This window comes from Hemitrygon akajei, chromosome 5, assembly GCF_048418815.1.
Source record: "Hemitrygon akajei chromosome 5, sHemAka1.3, whole genome shotgun sequence".
Taxonomy (NCBI): Eukaryota; Metazoa; Chordata; class Chondrichthyes; order Myliobatiformes; family Dasyatidae; genus Hemitrygon; species Hemitrygon akajei.
The window spans coordinates 165,142,101-165,161,494 of NC_133128.1; the positions used below are offsets into that span (position 1 = coordinate 165,142,101).

The 19,394-nt window shown below is 38.2% G+C and overlaps 1 protein-coding gene across 7 annotated transcripts in view; it reads right to left on the reverse strand.

Moving 5' to 3' along the window:
* The window catches only part of ppp1r1c (protein phosphatase 1, regulatory (inhibitor) subunit 1C), a 109,478-nt gene that overhangs the window by 24,494 nt on the left and 65,590 nt on the right, over positions 1 to 19,394 (reverse strand). For 4 of the 7 annotated variants that reach the window (XM_073047070.1, XM_073047072.1, XM_073047068.1 and 1 more), the window contains 2 exons: positions 16,979 to 17,039; positions 2,502 to 2,756 (listed from right to left, as the gene is read on the reverse strand). In XM_073047070.1, coding sequence (XP_072903171.1) covers positions 2,502 to 2,756; positions 16,979 to 17,039 — 316 coding nt within the window. The remainder of the gene's footprint in view (positions 1 to 2,501; positions 2,757 to 16,978; positions 17,040 to 19,394) is intronic. The other 3 variants (XM_073047069.1, XM_073047074.1, XM_073047075.1) reach the window with 2 other exon arrangements.

Sequence of the window (19,394 nt, forward strand, 5' to 3'; positions counted from 1 at the left end):
ACCGATTAATATCTAATTAATTAATTTTAGCACGTTGAAAATATCTCCATTTGAATGAAGGTCCTTAATTTTCGACTTGCAAATTTGGAGTTGGATGTTAAACAAGTTGCTGACTTGTTATCATTTAAAAAGTATCAGATAAATTCTAAGTAGACTTGAGGTCTTTTTTCTCTGTCCATTCCCAAAACCTGTTTAAGATTTAATAAAATGCACGATCCTTGCTCTCTACAAAGCTGTCATTTTGAAGGATTTTTAAAGGGAGAATGGCAGGAAACATTAGAACAAAGAAATATCACAGACTCCTTTCTCTGTCAATGGAACAGACCACATTTGAGTTATGGCCGATTGTCATGTTACAGATGTGGTTAAAAATTGTAATATCGGATATCTTATAAAGAGACAGGCAATGATTAGGTTCCCAAGTTTGTATGTCTCATCCTACAGATGAAAAATTATACTAATCATTTGACTGTCTTCAAAGTTATTGATTAGTAATTTGCTATAGATTAATTAAATGTAAATATATCTACATTGCAGAAATTATCCCAATATATAATACAGCCACAGGAAGTAATACTTTCACCGAGTGAAGTTATTTTATACTGACTTGGTTTGCCATAATTTGAGTCATTTGTTTTGTTTGTAAAACATTTTTATTTGTGCTGATTTCTGTATTCATTCAAAAGACACTGCAAGTGCTGTGAACTCACTACATTGAAAATGTATGTTAAATTCATTTAACAGGAAAATACAGAGTTAGTAACGCAGCAAAGGAATACCGATCAATTAATCTGCAACATAAAAGATATGCTTCCTTCTGCACAACAACCACATGAATTAGTGAAACTTTCATTTTGTTAAAATGCACATGAAATAACGTAAGAAGGTCTACCTGAAACTTGTGACTTTTCCGTAGCAGCATTTTTTTTTTTTGCCTTGCTGTATCCACAGTAGGCAATTCCCTGATATAAAGTACAAATTTTAAGACTGGCATTCAAATCTGTACAATAATGTTTTACTGTCAGAATGACCCAGGAAAGCCAATGGATGTCTGGGGAAATTAAGGTGATTGGATGAATCTTAGATCCAATGAGCAAGGTTCAATGTTTTTGAATAGCTAGTCTAGAAAACTGTTGTTTGACTATAACTCCTACATGCTCACTTCAATTAACCTGTGCAATGATTAATTGATTAAGGGTGGTTGCTATAATTATTGTTGCAGTTAGTCAGACAAGAACATCAATAATTGAATTTTAGAGATGAGTTATTAGAATTGAGAAATTAACTAGGGATAGGAGTCCGTCAGGAACATGTTAGGGCACTCTCTTGCAACTAAATGCCAATAGCTGAATATATTTTGGCATACTACCAGTGCTGTTTTGTTCCTATGCTGAATAAAATTATGTCATGGTCTTAAAACTTAGCAGGAGGCACCTGCTAACAGCAAAAGCAAAATGTGCTTTCAAATAATTCCAGCAATACACTTCAAAATCAGGACTAAAAACTCCTTTGTAAACCCTTGAAAGTGCAAAGCATTCTTGCAAGTTTAAAGATTCGGTCACTTGAAGTTGACCTGAGATTTGTTGGTTCTGAAACTCCTGGGTGGGAGATCTGCTGAATGTGAAGATGTGCCTTTTTTATTACTTGAGTATTACCATCACCATGGACAATGATCATGTCACTGTCAGTGTTCTTTAGACTTGGTCCTTGCTTAAGGCACAATCTTCAAGATATCATATTCATTTACTAAATTTAATGAAGATCATTAAAATGCAAGTTTTAAGTTGTGTTTTATATTAAACAAAATCAATAGGGAGTCTTTAAATAGGCAGTGCTGATTTATACAATCCATATGTTTTTTTCAATTATACATACATAAACTTTGGCAGTTTATTGCCTCAACTCTGAACTCACAGCTTAAATATGACAGTAGTAGCTTCTGCTATGTCATACGTCATGTCAGTGACAAGCGTATTTTTAAGCTTGTTTAAAAATATGGCCATATAGTGTACATTAATTGTATATCTTGAAGCATGTTGTCCATTGAAAAATCAAAGATGTTTGTTTGACATATTACTGGAATTATTTTAATTTTCTATTGTGACAAATGGTGGAAAATTACTTTTGGTGAATCTAAAAATGAGATTATTGATAATTGCATTTTATTGTTCATATTCGTAACTCTCCAAATATGACTTAGAGTCTGCATAAATACTAAATGTGTAATACATGAATGATAATGATATCAACTAATGTGTGAGTGTTCAAATGTTAATGCAGCTATGTGTTATCAAAATCAGCAGCAAATGTAACACTGCAGCAAAATAAGAGATAGCTATACTCTGATCTGATAGCTTTACAGCCATAAGTGAAATTGCAGTTTGATGAGAAATGGTCTGAGCTCATTGATGGTGTGATCTCTCCTGAAATCATCAAGAATCTTGTGGTGATTGGGTATAGTGATGGAAGGAGTAATAATTCTAGAATTGCCGTTGACTTACCAGCGATAGAGCTGTTGTCTGGGGGTTCCTCAGCATTTAGTAGCAGTTGGATGCCCGTTTGGTTGCTGGTGTGTTCACAGCAGTTGAGGGTACCCCAGTCTGTGCCTGCCAAGCAAGCGGGGGCTCCTTTGCTATGACAGCACTCAGTCATCATTGGGCTAAGCTCGTCTAGACAGCTGGGGTCACTTTCAGAGTAATCCTGCTTCGGCTGCTCCTGTTTCTGAAGATGGTGCTCCACCAGCAACTGAAGTTCTGCTTCAACAAGAGCACTCGGTTTAATAATTAGTTCACGCTAGCCAATTACTTGCTTTACCTGTGCAATAAATTAGTTGACATTTCAAGTCTCTGGTAAAAACAAAAATGTGGAGGAGCCTACCGAACAGCTTGGATTCTTAGACCATAAGACGTAGGAGCAGAATTAGGCCATTCAGCCCATCGAGTCTGCTCCACCATTCCATCATGACTGATCCCATATCCCACACAACCCCATACACCTGCCTTCTTACCATATCCTTTGATGCCCTGACTAATCAGTAAACAATGCCTTCTTGTAAAATATGGTTTAAATAGAAAACCTGTAACTTCTGATGAACTGGATAGTTACTTTTTCATCAATTCACTTCCATATCCTCTACCTATGAATAACCCAGGAACTCGATGTTACCTACGTTTGTCCTCTGAAGGTAATGGTACCAACAAAAAATAATCAAACGCTATTTATTTTATCTTATACCCAGCTTTAATAATAATAATGGGCAAGGAGTTTACTTAATATGAGTTTGTTATTTGTGCCATGGGAGAGAAAAATGCAGCCAAGTAGCAGCCCTCAGTAAGAAAGCGCACTACCTTGTCTAATGCAAATACAATGGCAATGCTCCAAGTACTTACTAGAAATGTTGGAAAAGCTCTTGCTCGGATAGTGCCATTCAACTACTCATGGGAAAAACCCTACAAGTCTTCATTGTCCAAAAGGTATTCCCACAGCATTGCATCTTAGAAGCACATTCCTTCCTTAGTCAACTGATCCTTCTTTTCACAGCTTGCGCTAATTTCTGAATAAAATGCTAGCATTACTTCACTGTTCCAGGATCATACTATTTAATGGCTTCAAACAGTAAAATTTCAAAAAGAACTAAAATTAAAAGCTAAAATTATTTATGTTTATGGTCCCAAATATTCATTACTTTCCTTCAGTGGAAACAAATTATTTCTTCCACTTAAAATCCTATTGAAATTTTTCACTTGAGCATCTTAATGTATTATGTCCTAATAACATGTGAGATATTTGATTCTGCATCTTCAGCAGATGAAGGAATGCAAAAACTACCTAAAAGCAAATGTGTTACGGCCACAAGGCTAGGCCTTCAGGTCAATGAGTACCAAATCTAGTTCACCTCTGGTATCTTAAAGATACTTGGGCTGCATTAAACATGGAAATGTTGCAATTGAGAAATTAGTCAGTTCCAAAGATTCTTATTCAATTAACTCTGAGCATGTTGACTGATGTGCACTTGTATTATGTACTCAACAAATTAAGTTACTTAATGATTCGTAAATCCACATTTAATTTTGAGCAGAAATGCAATCATCTCTTATTTCTTTAATATGTGTCAGTGAGCGATCATATAAGATCAACTCAAATATTTAATTCTGGCTGATAACGTGCTCCTGAAATAATCAGCAGTTGTTTGAGAGATGAAGTGTCAGAAGGAAGGAATTGAGGTACTGCATTAACAGGACTAATGACATGAATCAAAACCTGGCATGTTCATTAACTGAGATCCACTCCGAAAATGATCTTACATGGCATGGAACTGGTTACAAAAATTAGGAAGATCAATGGCTTAGCTATTAGTTGGACTGTAATTTCCAGTCACAAATGCTTCTTCTCAATACTAGTTATCCCTATCACCTGATTGCCATAGGTGATGGATTTAAGGAATAGTACAGTGTAGATCCAGGCCATAGAATGTGGTCCATACAACAGCAGGTGCACAACTCATTCAGCCATTATTTCATCACGTGCCGCTCTGTGAAAAAGTAAGAAAATTTGCTACCATGTTTTCTATTCCAGTTAATTGGGACCAGTACATTTTGGCCCAATTAAGCAGCTGTCCCAATTAGCCGAGGTTTCATGCAAATAGTGAAAAAAGTATAAAAAAGACAAACTGAGCATCAAATTATGTAGTTAAATAAAATACAGAAACAATTAGAACACTAACGATAGTACAACAGTGCTATAAAACAATGTATTAGTTCCTAATAGTCATCAGTGCAGGAATTTATCCACTGTATGCAATGAACAAAATCAACACAGGTGCCCAGTGCAGATAATGGGCCACCTTCATACAATGTTGTCAATGACTGCGTCCTCTAAATCTTCAATTACATTGTAATCTTCAAGATGATTATCAATATCTTCAAATTCTTCATGCAGTAGTTCCTAACTCCATGAAGTATTGTAATCCTTTCCTTTTTACTCCTGGCAGTTTCTGGCATCTCCAAGCCGGAATGCTTGAAACTGCAGTGAGCAAAACTGTTCTGAATTGTCCAGCTGCTTATTTCTCGACAATTATCAGTGACAATCACTGCTTTTTGAACACAAACACACTGAACTGACACTATCTAAAAACCTGTTGCCTCGGAACATGATGTAGTACCTAACAGCTACGCACGTGTATGTAACTGAAGCTAGATAGAAAATGTTCAGCAACTGTCTCCTGCCCCAATAAAGTGGCGTAATATACCAAGTAAGCAAAGGGAATCCCTGCAATTTTCTGGATTAGTTTTTGTTCTTTAAGAGTTGTCCCAAATAAGAAGCTGCCCCGATTAAACAAAAGGCCAATTAACCGGAATCGTATTTGAAAATGAACAATACTTCAAGTACTACATTGGCTGTAAAGCATTTTGGGATGTCCTGAACGTAATGTAAAGTGGGCTGAATTAAGCCCTTCTTAAAAACACTTTTTAAAATAAGATGTACCTGTGATTTCTCATCGCATAATTGGCATTATCAGCCACCTCAGGATCCACAGAACCAGAGTAAAAGCAAGTCCGCAGAGAAGGTCTAAGAAGACGATTAATACTCAGTCTAATTTCCTCAATTCAGATTTTAAATATAATCCAAAATTAACACAGCTTTTTAAAAAATTGTTATGTCAGCTTCTGCCAGTTTTGAGTGGCATATCTGCAGTCTTTCTTTTGCTTATAATAATATGTTTGGATAGAGAGTAATCACCATTGGTGAATCCCAGAGCAGCTGACACCAGAATGAAGCTACTTTGAAAAAAAATCCTCTTTTATGAAAAAGAGAGATCAATTTCTCAGGGTTTTCCAGAGCTTTGTGAACAACTTTCTTTGTGGACAGCATTTGTTTCCAGCAAACACTGGGCCATTGAATTCAGAACATATAAAGTTATGTAGAATAGGACATATAATCGATCTTTTGTTCTTTGATTCAAATATTCCACTTACTCCTATGTCAATATCAATTGTCATACTGAAATATCATGGAACAGACTTTTGTAGGGATCTGCTGACACTTCCCTGCATAAGCAGCATTACTGGGACTTCAGAAAAATGTGGAAGTTGTGAAGTTGGAGGCAGTATCTTTGCCAAAAGCACTCCTCAAGCAGCATTATGTTGTGACAATTCGCCTTCACTTCAGCTACTGTTCTGGAGATGTCACAGGAACGGTTTCACTGAATTATATGGGGGAGAATAAGTGGGAGGATCAAGTTCTTTAATTATTCAATTGATTTCAGCGAGTTTTTATTTTAAGTTTTCATAATTTGAGAAGTATTTGATGGCTTAATAATTTTAAATATTGAAGAGTGCCAGATTTAACAGCTGGCTGATATTGCAAGTAATGACCTTTCCACCACTCCCCACCCACCTTCACTGTTGTGCAGTCTCTACTGCATCAGTCCCTGTGGGTTCTCACTGTGAAGGATGCAATGACTTGTCAAGTAAACACTGGGGAGGACTGTGGGAGACATGAGAACATTTCTGAGGCCAGCTTACCATTGATCATATTAACTCAATGAGTACCATACAACTGAATAAAACATCTCTTTCTAACAAAGTTATTTTATGGGACTGAATGCCTGTCTCTAGTTCTGGGATGGGAGACAATACAAAGTAAATTGCAAAAAGTCTACTTAATGAAGTATGTGAAACAGGCATTTCCTTTCTTAAGGGTAGAACAAGTTTTGTATTGCAACTTCTGTCATTTAAATGAATTATAAGGTAATGCTGACTTTCAGATGGAACATCGAACTGGGGAAGCATCTGGCTGTTGGACATCGGGATGCATTATTGACCAATCAATAGTAAGGTTACTAAACTATGATTGAAGTGATAAGTGGCTCACCTTCAAACATCTCAAACACCTTCATCAACTATAAGACATTCTGGAGACATGTGGAGCATTTGGATTAGCGCAATTTGTCAATCAGTAACCCAGTGACACAATTCATCATGCACCATTTCTACTGTGGCTGCATTATGCAGAATGCATTGCAGCCAATCAGGGAAAAAAACTTACTCTAACAATAAATCTTATCCTCATCATCATGTTTACATCAGGCAGGTGATGAACAACAGGGATTTTGGAACATCACACATCAAGGTTTGGACAAACAACACTCTATTACTTTGGCAATATCCAGGCATGTAGTGGTGGGCAACAGACTTTTCCAGTATCTCTTGGGTACCATGAGCAAACATAAGGTAGACAGTAAAAACATTATTAATCAATTGTCATTTAAATATCCTGTGATTAAGTAAATATAGTTAGATATCAGTGTAAATTTCTTTTTATACCAATTGTACATTATCAACTTATTTAAAATAAAGTTTCTGCTCTTAGTAGAGTTAGATTTTTTTGTTGGTAATTTATTTTAAACCTTAAAAAATCCATCAGATTCCATTAGATAATCTGAAACTACATACTGGAAGAGGAAAATCTATACCCGTCATTTGCTCATTGATTGGCTTAATGCTAAGTGTCCAAAAGCACATGGCCCTCTGCTATATTACTGCTGCCTAGTCTGGCTTATCTTTGCTGATGCATGATTTTTCTCTCTTACTTGATTATTTATGCTTTATTTATTCTTTGTGTCATTACGTCCAGTAAGGTATCGTCCAGTGTTCAAGCAAGACTCCCTATGCTGAAGTCAAGTATGTAAATGGATCAGATTTTGCACAGAAACTTTAGCACATCCACACACAACAAACTATTTCAGGCATTGAATGTAACAAGGTCAATAAGTCCTCACCACTTGCAAAGGGAAATCTGTACAAAACAACCTGTTTCATTCGGTTCTTCATGCTTTGCATGGAGCAAAATAATTCCATGGTAAGTGGTAATACAGTACTTTTAAAATTGCATGATATTATGCAATTGTTATCAATTGCTTTTAAAATGTTTCTACTTTTCACTTTTGGCACAATTTAACATTTTAAAATGTGTTAATAGCTTAACAATATTTAGATGTTTCTATATGTTAGAAACATTTAATATTTTGACAGCCAGCTCAGCTTAGGAAGTATAGTTTACACAGTGTCAAAGCAAGTCTCACTTACAAACAACACTATGTCTTTCCATTTGTATCGCAAAGGAATAGCTACATGGAGGACCTCACCAGAGAGTCAACCGATCTTTTTTCAGCTTGTTCCTGCCAGGAGGACTACACAAGGCAAATATAAATTATTTCCAAAAATCAGCAACAAATGCAGGTGCCTTGCCACTGACTGTAATTTCTTGGCCAATTATCTTTGTAGTTCGCTTTTAATCCTGTTTGGTTGCTCAAGCTGTAACATAAATGTAACATTGGGACTGTTGAATGTAAGTACAAGGTCTGGAGTTTGCTGTCATGGGTCTACCTGTGGTCATCCTGCCCCTCAATGTATCCTGTTCAGATGCAGAGGACCTATCCTGCAGGCTCGAGCTGACCCAAAGTTCAAGAAAGAGGCTTTGAGTTGCAGTGAGCACCGTTGAGAAATTTAGCTGAGTACCAAAGCTGTCAATATTGCATTAGGAATAGAAAAGTATTAAACCATAAATTAGGGTTCTCGCCCCCTTCCCGCTATACTCTTCAACAACCTTTTAGATTCATCTCAATATACCTTAACCTTTTTTACATTGGTTGATATCTGTGCTTACACACTAGCAATCTCTCATTTACAAGAAGAACAACTTTTCCCATTTTGACTGTATGAAATGCCATGGCACAGACAAATGATACTGAAACCATGAAAGTGCTGAGCAAAGCCATTTCCAACAAGAGGGAATCCATCCACCTAACTTGCATATTCAATGGTATTGCTGCTGACAATCCCTCAACTTTGAGGACCCTAGAAATTCTAATGGACCAGATATATAAATACCAAGGCTATGGGAACAGCTCTGTATCCTGTGGCAAATGACTCGCATTCTGACAATCCATTGAGGAACATAGTGGAATGCTGCACACTTTACCGGACAAATGCAGCACCAGCTACCTTCAACAAGCTGAACAATATCCAGGACAAAGCAAAACATCCATGGTTGGTGCATAAATGCTCATTCCCACCACCACAGTACACATGGCGCCAGCAGGTACCATCTACAAAGTGCAGAGAAGCTACACCCCCCAACTACGCACAATCCTGTGACCTATTCCACCAAGAAGGACGAGTGCAGCAGGCTCCTGAGAATAAAAGCACCAATAGATTCCCATCCAAGTCGGACACAGTCTTGACTTGTTGTGGAGCCTGCTGGTAGTGCAAGTATCACCAGTCCTTCATCCTTCTCATCCCAGGTCTAAATCCGGAACTCCCTGCCCTCAGCACTGTGGGAGAATCTACCGCAGTTCATGAAAGCTACTCCCTACTGTGTTATCTAAGGTAATTAGAGATGGAAACAATGAGATGTGAAAAAACATATCTTTTTTTTAAATATAAGGCTGGCAGGAGAAGAAAAGTGATCTGTTTTCACTTTATAATGCTGAAAGCCATTTTAATGCTATAATGAAGCAATGAAACGTGGACTGTGTAAAACATGAATCATACGCACATGGACATAAAGCAGTAATCCACTTCACTGAATACTTTTGTACAAAGTTTACACCATCAAACATATTTGACGTTGATTTTGTCTAGTTTTCAACAATGTTTTCTTTTACAGAGACATTATTAATTTTGCTCTACAATTGTTCTCTTATCTTTTGGTTCTAGTGACAAGCTATTCTCAAAATGCCCTCTGATAGTTTTCTCAGGAAATACCCCATTTAAGTGGCAGTTTACTTCAAAAATGTTAATATTGACAAATATTATAGATGTAAGTCATCACAGCAATTTTCATCTGATACCTAAACATACGTCTCCCAAGTGCCAAGACTGTTTCCTTTCTAAAACTCCCTATAGAACATAACACCACACAGGTCCTTTGACCAATGACATTGTGCTAAACCTTTAACCTGTTTGACACTTACCTCCTGCATAGCCCTCCATTTTGATTTTATCCATGTGCCTATCTAAGAGTCGCTTAAATCTCTCCTAATGCATCTGCCTCTATCACTACCCTGGCAGCATGTTCCATGCACCCACTGTTCTATGTTATACATAAACAAATCTAGCTCTGACATCCCCCTACAATTGCCTTAAAACTATGCCCTTCACGTTAGCCGTTTCCACCCTGGGAAAAGGTCTCTGAATGTCCACTTTATATATGCTTCTTATCATCTTATACACCTTTATTAAGTCACCCTTCATCTTCCTTCACTCTAAAGAGAAAAGCCCTAGTTCACTCAACCTTTCCTCATAAGACAGTTGTCTAATCCAGCAGCATTCTGGTAAATCCCCTCTGTATCCTCTCTAAAGCTTCCACTTTCTTCCTTTAATGAGGTGACCAGAACTGAACATAATATGGTCTAACCAGAGATTTATCGAGCTGCAACATTACCTCAAGGTTCTTGAACTCAGTTATCTGACTAATGAAAGCCAACACACCATACACTTTAACCACTCTACTAACTTGTGTGGCAAATTTGGGCAATCTATGGATGTGGATTCCAGGATCCATCTGTTGCACCACACTGTCAAGAGTCCTGCCATTAAACCTGTACTTCCCCATCCTCCCTTGCTCCCCAGTTGATAAAACCAAAAGACCATAAGACATAGGAGCAGAATTAGGCCATTCTGCCCATCGAGTCTGCTCCACCATTCCATCATGGCTGATCCCGGATCCCATTCAACCCCATGCTCCTGCCTTCTCGCCATATCCTTTGATGCACTGACCAATCAGGAAACTATCAGCTTCTGTTTTAAATATACCCACAGACTTGGCCTCCACCGCAGTCTGTGGCAGAGCACTCCACAGGTTCTGATAATGCAGACTTAATAGCCTTGTGTAAACCACATCACTGGTCGAACCTTACACTGGATCCATTAACTGCACAGAAAGGACATGAATTTGGGACTGCCTTGACACCTTTTAGAAAACCATCTGGATCACTGAGGGAGTCTATGCATCTCCTACATAAGAGTGATTCCCAACCTCTTTGTTCCCAGACCTACGTTTTTACGCTTGGCACTCTATGTGCACAGTGCTGTTGTCACTGACCACTTTTGAGGAGCGGAGTCTCCTGGCAGCAATTTGTTACCCTACAGCTGGTGTACTGAATATTCTTTTATCCATTTTTATTTTTTTGTAACCTTTCTAAATAAATTCATTAAATATTAAGGAATATTGTAACCACGTTAACCTGTGGTGTCAATTCTACCCAACTGGTTTCCAACCTTGCGTATGTGGCCTCATCAACTTCTGTGATGCCCTGAAGAGTTGTCAGATCTACTACACAGCAGTTAAGCATTGCTGTAGAATTGAAAAGCCATTGTTCAAATTTTGTACTCTTACATTACATAGGTAATGCTGTACAATCAGGAACAAGCCATTCAGCCCCACATACCTGCTCTATCATTCAATCTTTCAGCTTAGTGCTACTTCCCGTACTAATCCCATAGCACTCTAATCCGTTAATATTAAACATCCACCTACAGCGATCCAGTTAGCACAACACAATGCAGCTCGGGACGTCGGAGTTCAGAGTTCAATTCCAGCGTCATCTGTAAGGTGTCGATATATCTTCCCCATGGAATGCAGGGGTTTTCTCTGGGTACTCCAATTTCCGCCCACCATCCAAAGACATACTGAGTAGGTTACTTGGTCATTGTAAATTGTCCCGTGATTGGGTTAGGGTTAAATTGGGATTATGGGCAAAGAGGCTTGAGAGGCCAGAAAGGCCTATTTTGTGCTGTATCTCTAAGTGAACTTCTCCCTGGAATAAACTCAGCCATTGATCTCCCACAAGGATCCACCTCTGTCTAGCAAAGAAAAAGCTTTGCATTTCAGTCCTGAGTTGGTAACTCTGAGTTGTGACTTCTTATTGTAAATACTCCCTGTCCAGGAAAATACTATTCCTACATTTATTTCACCAAGCCATGTACGAGGGATAATTGATAAGTTCATGGCCTAAGGTAGAAGGAGTCAATTTTAGAAAACCTAGCACATTTATTTTCCAGCATAGTCCCCTCCTACATTTACACACTTAGTCCAGCAGTTGTGCAACATACGGATCCTTCTTTGTAGAAGAGGTCCACAGCAGGGGTGATTGATAAGTTCGTAGCCTAAGCTAGAAGGAGATGAGTTATTAACCAAACTTTCTGCATTATCACTCAAAGAGTTGAACTGCACATGCATGTAATGAGAGCATCTTGGAATTCCAGGTGGTCCAATAGCATGGAGTGATTGATAAGTTTGTGGCCTAACGTAGAAGGAGATGAGTTATACAGCTGTCCTGACATGCATGTCAGTTCTACTCTGAGTGAAAATGCAGAAAGTTTGAAGTTAATAACTCATCTCCTTCTACCTTAGGACACAAACTTATCAATCACCCCATGCTGAAGACCACTTCTGGAGGTCCAAGACGACGACTTCTACAAAGAAGGGATCCGTATGCTCCACAACCGCTGAACTAAGTGTGTAAATGTGGGAAAAATAAATGTGCTAGGTTTTCTAAAATTGACTCCTTCTACCTTAGGCCACGAACTTATCAATCACCCCTCGTATGTACTTTGTATGTTTCAATTACAGCTCTGCCAATTCTTCTAAATATTACAGGCCCGATCAGCTCAACGTCCCCTTACTTAACAAAACCACCATCACAGGAATCAATCAATTCCTAAGAAACCTGCACTCCAATTTTTTATTATTATAAATCGTTTTTGAACTTTTCATTGCATTCATAAAACAAAATGTTTAAATGGTCATGCATAATTTCTGGAATGTTGTTAAGTTAGGTTTGGCCACCAAGAACATTCAACCCTTCTCTTTAGCTTTCAATTCCAAGCTGAGTTATGAGATTTTGATTCTGTCTAGTGAGGAGATTTCAATCGTCAAGGAAGAATCATCGGAAAAAGTGTCCATGACAATCATCAGGTAACAATTCACTGCATTGCTGTAACCCAGAGAAACACACCTAAACTGATCAAGTGCTATCATTAGACAGAGAGATAAATGCAATTCATCTGTTTCAATTGACATGCTGAGGAAAAGAAGTGTCAAAAGCAGGTAGATAGTGAGAATAAAATATCAAATTATCAAATTATCAAGACCAGCATACATACAGAACTTTTTCAATAATATAACGAAGTTTTATATGCTGAATCTTCAAACAATTAAATCATTAATCTCTTGGGTAAGACCCTGGAAATGATTTCACTGTTCCATGTTTGGTTTTATAATGGCTCCGAATTATGCATCAGCTCATGGTGTATATTCAATTCTGGGACACCGGAGGGCAGTTTAAATTTTGATTATCACATAAAACTGACCATATCACATTGGGACTGGTAGATTCTGAACAGTCAATATCACAAATTAATTCGCATTGAAGAGTACACAGACTAAAAGTCGTGCTGTTTATCAAAAATCATCATGTTCATTATTCCCACTGTCTTCAGCTGTAATCCAGGAGCTAATATAATGGTTGTCCACCAGGATCAGAGTTCTGGCTCTTAGATTGGATTGCTCTTAGTATTAGAGTTTTGGTCTTGGTGGGTATTCAAAGGCTAACATGGATGAGGGTCTCTATGACTGTGGCCAGTTCATCCAGACAACTGTAGTCCATGCTAATATCGCTCAGAAAAAGGAATGAGATTCAGCCAGTAAATTTTAAGGAGTTGGGGAAAAAGAATAAGCAACACCTCAAAATTAATAATCTTTGGATTCCTCCCTGTGGAGTACAGAAATTAGAATGGCAAAGAGGGGAAGAATTTGTGGGACAGTGTGAGAGGAGGCTTCAATGGACTTGCTTCACTTGTCTCTATCCCAGCACTAAGTGTCAGTGTAGAAATTTTTAGTCAACGGAAGTGATAATTTCATAACTTCATAAGCTTTATACTCGTTCCTCACAGCTCCAGTGATCCAGACTCAATCTCAACCTGGGATAATTTTGCAATATCCTCCACAAGTTTACCCTGGCTGCTCCACCTTTCTTTGGCTCCATGCCAAAGATCTGCTGGTTGGTGGGTTTAACCATATGACCATATAACCATATAACAATTACAGCATGGAAACAGGCCATCTCGGCCCTACTAGTCCGTGCCGAATGCTTACTCACACATCGTCCCACCGACCCGCACTCAGCCCATAACCCTCCGTTCCTTTCCTGTCCATATACCTCTCCAATTTTTTTTAAATGACAATATCAAACCTGCCTCTACCACTTCTACTGGAAGCTCGTTGCACACAACCACCACTCTCTGAGTAAAGTTCCCCCTCGTGTTACCCCTAAACTTTTGCCCCTTAACTCTCAACTCATGTCCTCTTGTTTGAATCTCCCCTACTCTCAATGGAAAAAGTAGTTTTATGGTTTACTGGTAACAATGAAATGCCCTAAAGAACTTGAATGGCAGGAAGGAGCAAGAAAAAAGGTACTGTTGTAGTTGGGCATTCGATGGTCAATGAAAAAGCCAGCATAGTATTATTATAAATCATGTCTAAGTAACATGCTTTTTTATTGCGTTAAACAGTTAATGAGACATGTATAGACTTCCACTGGGCAGCTGATAAAATGCCACATAATAAGCTTGTCAACAAAATTGGTTAACCAACAGATAGAAGTAAAACATAGTTTTGCCACTGGAAGAATTGTACAATAGATCTGCCCAGGTACCAGCACCATTGCTTTTGTTGATATAAAATTTATGGAAAGCACAACATCTGAACTGAACTTTGAAGAGAATAGTACAAGACTTCAAGGACATATAGACAGGCTGGTAAAATATACAATGAGAAAGCATATGAAATGTAATGCAGAAGATTGTAAAATGAGAGATTATGATTCTGAAAGGGGTACAGTACATGGGTACAGGTGCATAGTTTGTTGAAAGTAGCGGGGAAGATTGATAAACACAAAATCCTTAGTTTTGTAAGGAGAACCATTGAGCACAAGAGTAAGACCATCACACTGAAGCCTCCTGAAATGCTGGTTTGGCCACAACTGGGTTATGTGTCTACTTTTGGCCACCACACTAAAAGGCAGACTTTTGACTTAACATAGATATCCAAGGTTTGAAGGGCTTTAGTTAAATGCTTTGATCAGAGCAGTTCTCTTTGGAGAAGAAGAGTTCGTGAGGAGATTTGATAGACATATTTAAAATTATAAAGAGTATACAGAAAGCAGATGTTCCTATCAATAGAAGGATCAAATGCTAAGAAACATGATTGACAAAAGAACCAAAGGTGACTGAGAGACCAGAGTCTGAAAGACCTGCCATGGGGAACAGGTGGGCAAGATTCAATTCTGGTTATCTAATGCAGCTCTAAAGGCAAATCTAAATACCTAAAGATAAGACTTGGCAAGCTTTGTGAAGAAAGTGAGGGTTGGGTGTAGCTGGATTACTCTAACATAGGATAGCACATCCTCAACAGGTTGAATGGCCACTGGAACTATACCAATTCTGTGATTGATTTTATGTAAATGAGATGTTGGGAGTGGGTGAGGTATTGACGGTGGGTACCTACAAGCTCTTTCACTCTTCTCTTTTAACTGTGACTGAAGTAACTTGTTAATGTTAACATAGACAGGTCTACTTCCAATCAGCTAGGATCCCCACAGATTTCTCATTAAAGTAACTGGGAGAATCCCTTCTGATTTTTGAACTCTCTGTTTTATTAGGACATATTTGCCAAAGAATGAACTAACTTAAGGATCTACAATGTACCAAGTCAATGTTGGTACAGCAAATGTGTATGTGAGACATATTTTTTGCATTACATGAGGGTGTTTCTAATGAAATACTTCATTTATATATGAAACACTTTTTTTGGTTATTCACAAGCATCGGTTTGATGTTAACTTGGAAAACTGACTTATTCAAATTAAGTGTTGAAATGCATTCAGTGATATTTCATGAGGCAAGGCCACACAACTCTTCATACCAATTTCAAATAATGAACCTAATTTATACATCTTAAATGAATGAATATTATGTATTTCTACAGATTTTAGTGAGGGTAACACATTAAAGTTTTCATTATGGTAAAATTTGTATCTGCATAGTAAAACGTTTGTAGTTGCATCATATTTGATAATTTAAAAAAATAAGAGAGGTTTGTCCTCTCTTCAAAGCCTGTACTGGACTTTTATACTAAAATCTGTTAGTTTATACTTTGATAAATATGGAACAATAAACTTTTTAAATGAATTAGCAGAGCTGAAAATACTGAAGAATGTATTTAAGTCCCATGATTTTGCATTGGTAAAACCATTGGCTCGGGCAGCCATTTTGATTTTTCAGCATGGACTGAAAATGATTTGAGTAAATCTTTTAACGAGACTGCTTCTAAATCTCATATTTTAAGTATATGAATGTAACAAATGGAATGCTGACTGACGTTGCCCACTCATGTGAGCATGAGCCCATTGCCTGCTGGTTAGGAAACAATAATGCAATTAATAACATCAGTGGCAGAAGGCACCTTCCAGATTCACTTAAAGTGAGCCCGTCCATTCTAAATTCAGAAAGCGACCAACGAGAGAGAAAGCAAGTTATCTCAAGTGCTTGTGACCTGTGTCCTGATAGTGACAGGGAATCAATTGAGAGAGAAAGCAACGTTATTCAGAATTAATTACTGTTATTTCAGACACCCTATTGATTGAAGGTTAAAGTGCCAAAATAATGATGTCACAGTTACTCTGGTGGCATTGAATTGCTGGCAGCAAGAAATCAGCAAGTTGATGAATTACCTTTTTGTCAATTTATTGCCCAACCATTTAATTTACTCGTTGGATACTTTGAACGAGAATTAGTTCAGTCCAGCTCACAACAAATATTTGCTGAGGCAAACTAGGTCAGAAAGACTCCAGTCAGCTTTAGCAATTGGTCATACACACATACAAGCAGAATCTTGAACAGTACCTGAACAGTACCTTTCATAGTTGGAGGTGTATATACACTCTTCTTTCTCTGCTGAGGTGACATCTCAGCATTCTAGGAATAAAAAATAACACATTATTATTAAATTGATGGAATCACATGGTCACTGAATAGTGTTTCTTTTAGATTTTGATATAATGTGATTTTTTAAAAATTATGAACTATTCAATTTACTGATTGTTTTGACCACTCATTTTCATTTTAGGAGCAGAAAGTATTTCAGCTCAGCATTTCTATTTAAAACAGTTAACCTGTTGCTTTGTTAGTGATCATACTTTTTCCATTAATATGAACTTTGTCCTCCCCCTAAATTTTGCTTGAAGTATTGTATAAATAAGTTTACAAGGTGCTTACATGAAATTTAGTTAGAGGTAATCAAATTAAAATCCTGCACTCATATGCATGGTGGAATCCGTAAAGCTCTGAATAACACTCAAGGAATAATACTTTAGCTATAGATCACAAAAATATCATTAAACAGTTCTTTATCACTGAGTCCATATTTGAAATCCTGACTGAGGAATGACTGTACTGACAACAGGTGTACAAGGATATCCCACAATTTGTTTTCCTGCTGGATTTCATATTCTCCATATTGTTCCAAATGGATTTAAGCTGACCTGGTCTGTCTCCTGAGAGAAGTGCAGAGCCAGATGAAAAATGCATATATAATTCTTCACCTTTCGCCAAACAAAACATAAGGAGAATATAGTTAGGGGCAGTTGCCAGTCCTGCCTGCTGTTTCTTGGAGTCAACAGCAAACCTGTTGCCCCACCAATATTTAAGGGGATTTTAGCTGCAAAGGGATATGGAGCATTTGTCTCAGCTTTGTAGTGAATCTATCTTTGGATAAATGTAATGCTTTACAGCCAGAATTTTGCCCATAATAAAGGCTTTACCCACTTTTTGCATCTGCCTCTAGTGATATGAGAAGGAGCAGCAAACAAGACAATAAAGGAAAGGGTACGGGGAGCCTTTTGAGGAGAAACACCACCTATGGAGAACGTAGAACAGGACAGCACAATACAGACCCTTCAGCCCACAATATTGTGCCAACCTTTCAACCTACTCTAGATTTATCCCTTCACCAAAGAGGCTGTTTTGTCTGTTCCAACAGCAAAATATTTTGATATAACTGTGGCCTTCAGATTTCTAATTATCAGGGTTTTCCAGGTTAAAAGAGTTGAAGCCCCCTTCATGGCTCCTGGAATACTGAGTGTGCACCCTATTATGAATTATTGTACATGACCACCATGTTGTACGTTAGTCCAAATGTTTCAGTGCTTCCAGAAGGCACTACAAGAAATGCTGTTTTACACAATATCTAGGTACTTTGATAAACTATGTCTGTTTGCATCATCAGCTGCCTTCCAGTATTCTCAAGGGAGTGAGAGAAGGTACTAAATCATGGGGTCATAAGTGCTGAGAGGATACTGAAGATACTGAGCAGTCTGATCAGATATACTCCAGTCTCTCAGGCATTGATGCAGAAGATTGAGGAAGCCAAAAGAAGAAACGCACAAAATGCTGGAGGAACTCAACAGGTCAGAAAGCATCTATGGAGGGGAACAAACAGTTGACATTTTGGACCAAGATGCTTCATCAGGAAAGGAAGGGGGCAAAAGCCACTAGAAGGTGGACAAGCAGTAGGGGATAGGTGATAAGTGAGATCAAGTGAGGCAGAAAGTGGGTGGGTGGAGGAGGGAGTGATGTTGTAAGAAGCTAGGAGGTGATAGGTGGAAGAGGTAAAGGACTGAAGAAGAAGGAATCTAATAGGAGAGGACAGTGGACTATGGAATAACGGACCATGGAGGGGAACCAGAGGGAAATGATGAGCTGGCCACAAGAGTGAGAAAGGAAATTAAATGATGCACTGCCTGAAGATGGACGCAGCAGAGAATAAACTTGTTCTCAGAATATGAGTTGGTAAACTGGGTAACCTGGAGACACGAGACTTAACTCTGGAGCAACAGGCTATCTGCTGAGGGAACACAGCAGGTTGGGAAGCATCTGTGGGGGTGGGGGAGGGACAAGAGAAAATTCCTTCTCCCATCATCACTGTTTATACACTGAGCTGCTCCAGCAGGTTCTTTGTTGCTTTGGTAATCTGATCTTCAGTGATAAGGGTATAGACCATGCAGACAGGACATTTCTAAATACGTTCCCTCCTCGTATTGGGAGAGAATGATTGTTGAGTAGAGCACCCACTGGTCAAATATGCAATTCTCTATAATGAAAACCACACTTCACTCTCATGTAATAGGCAGACCTCAGGCAAAAGTTAAGTCAGATCTCTTTTGCCTGAATGGAAAAATATATCTGGCAAAATGGACTACTTTTCAAATTTTTGGTAGACTGGCTAGTTAGAGGACATTTATGCCTGGAATAATATTATCCTGGTGATAATAT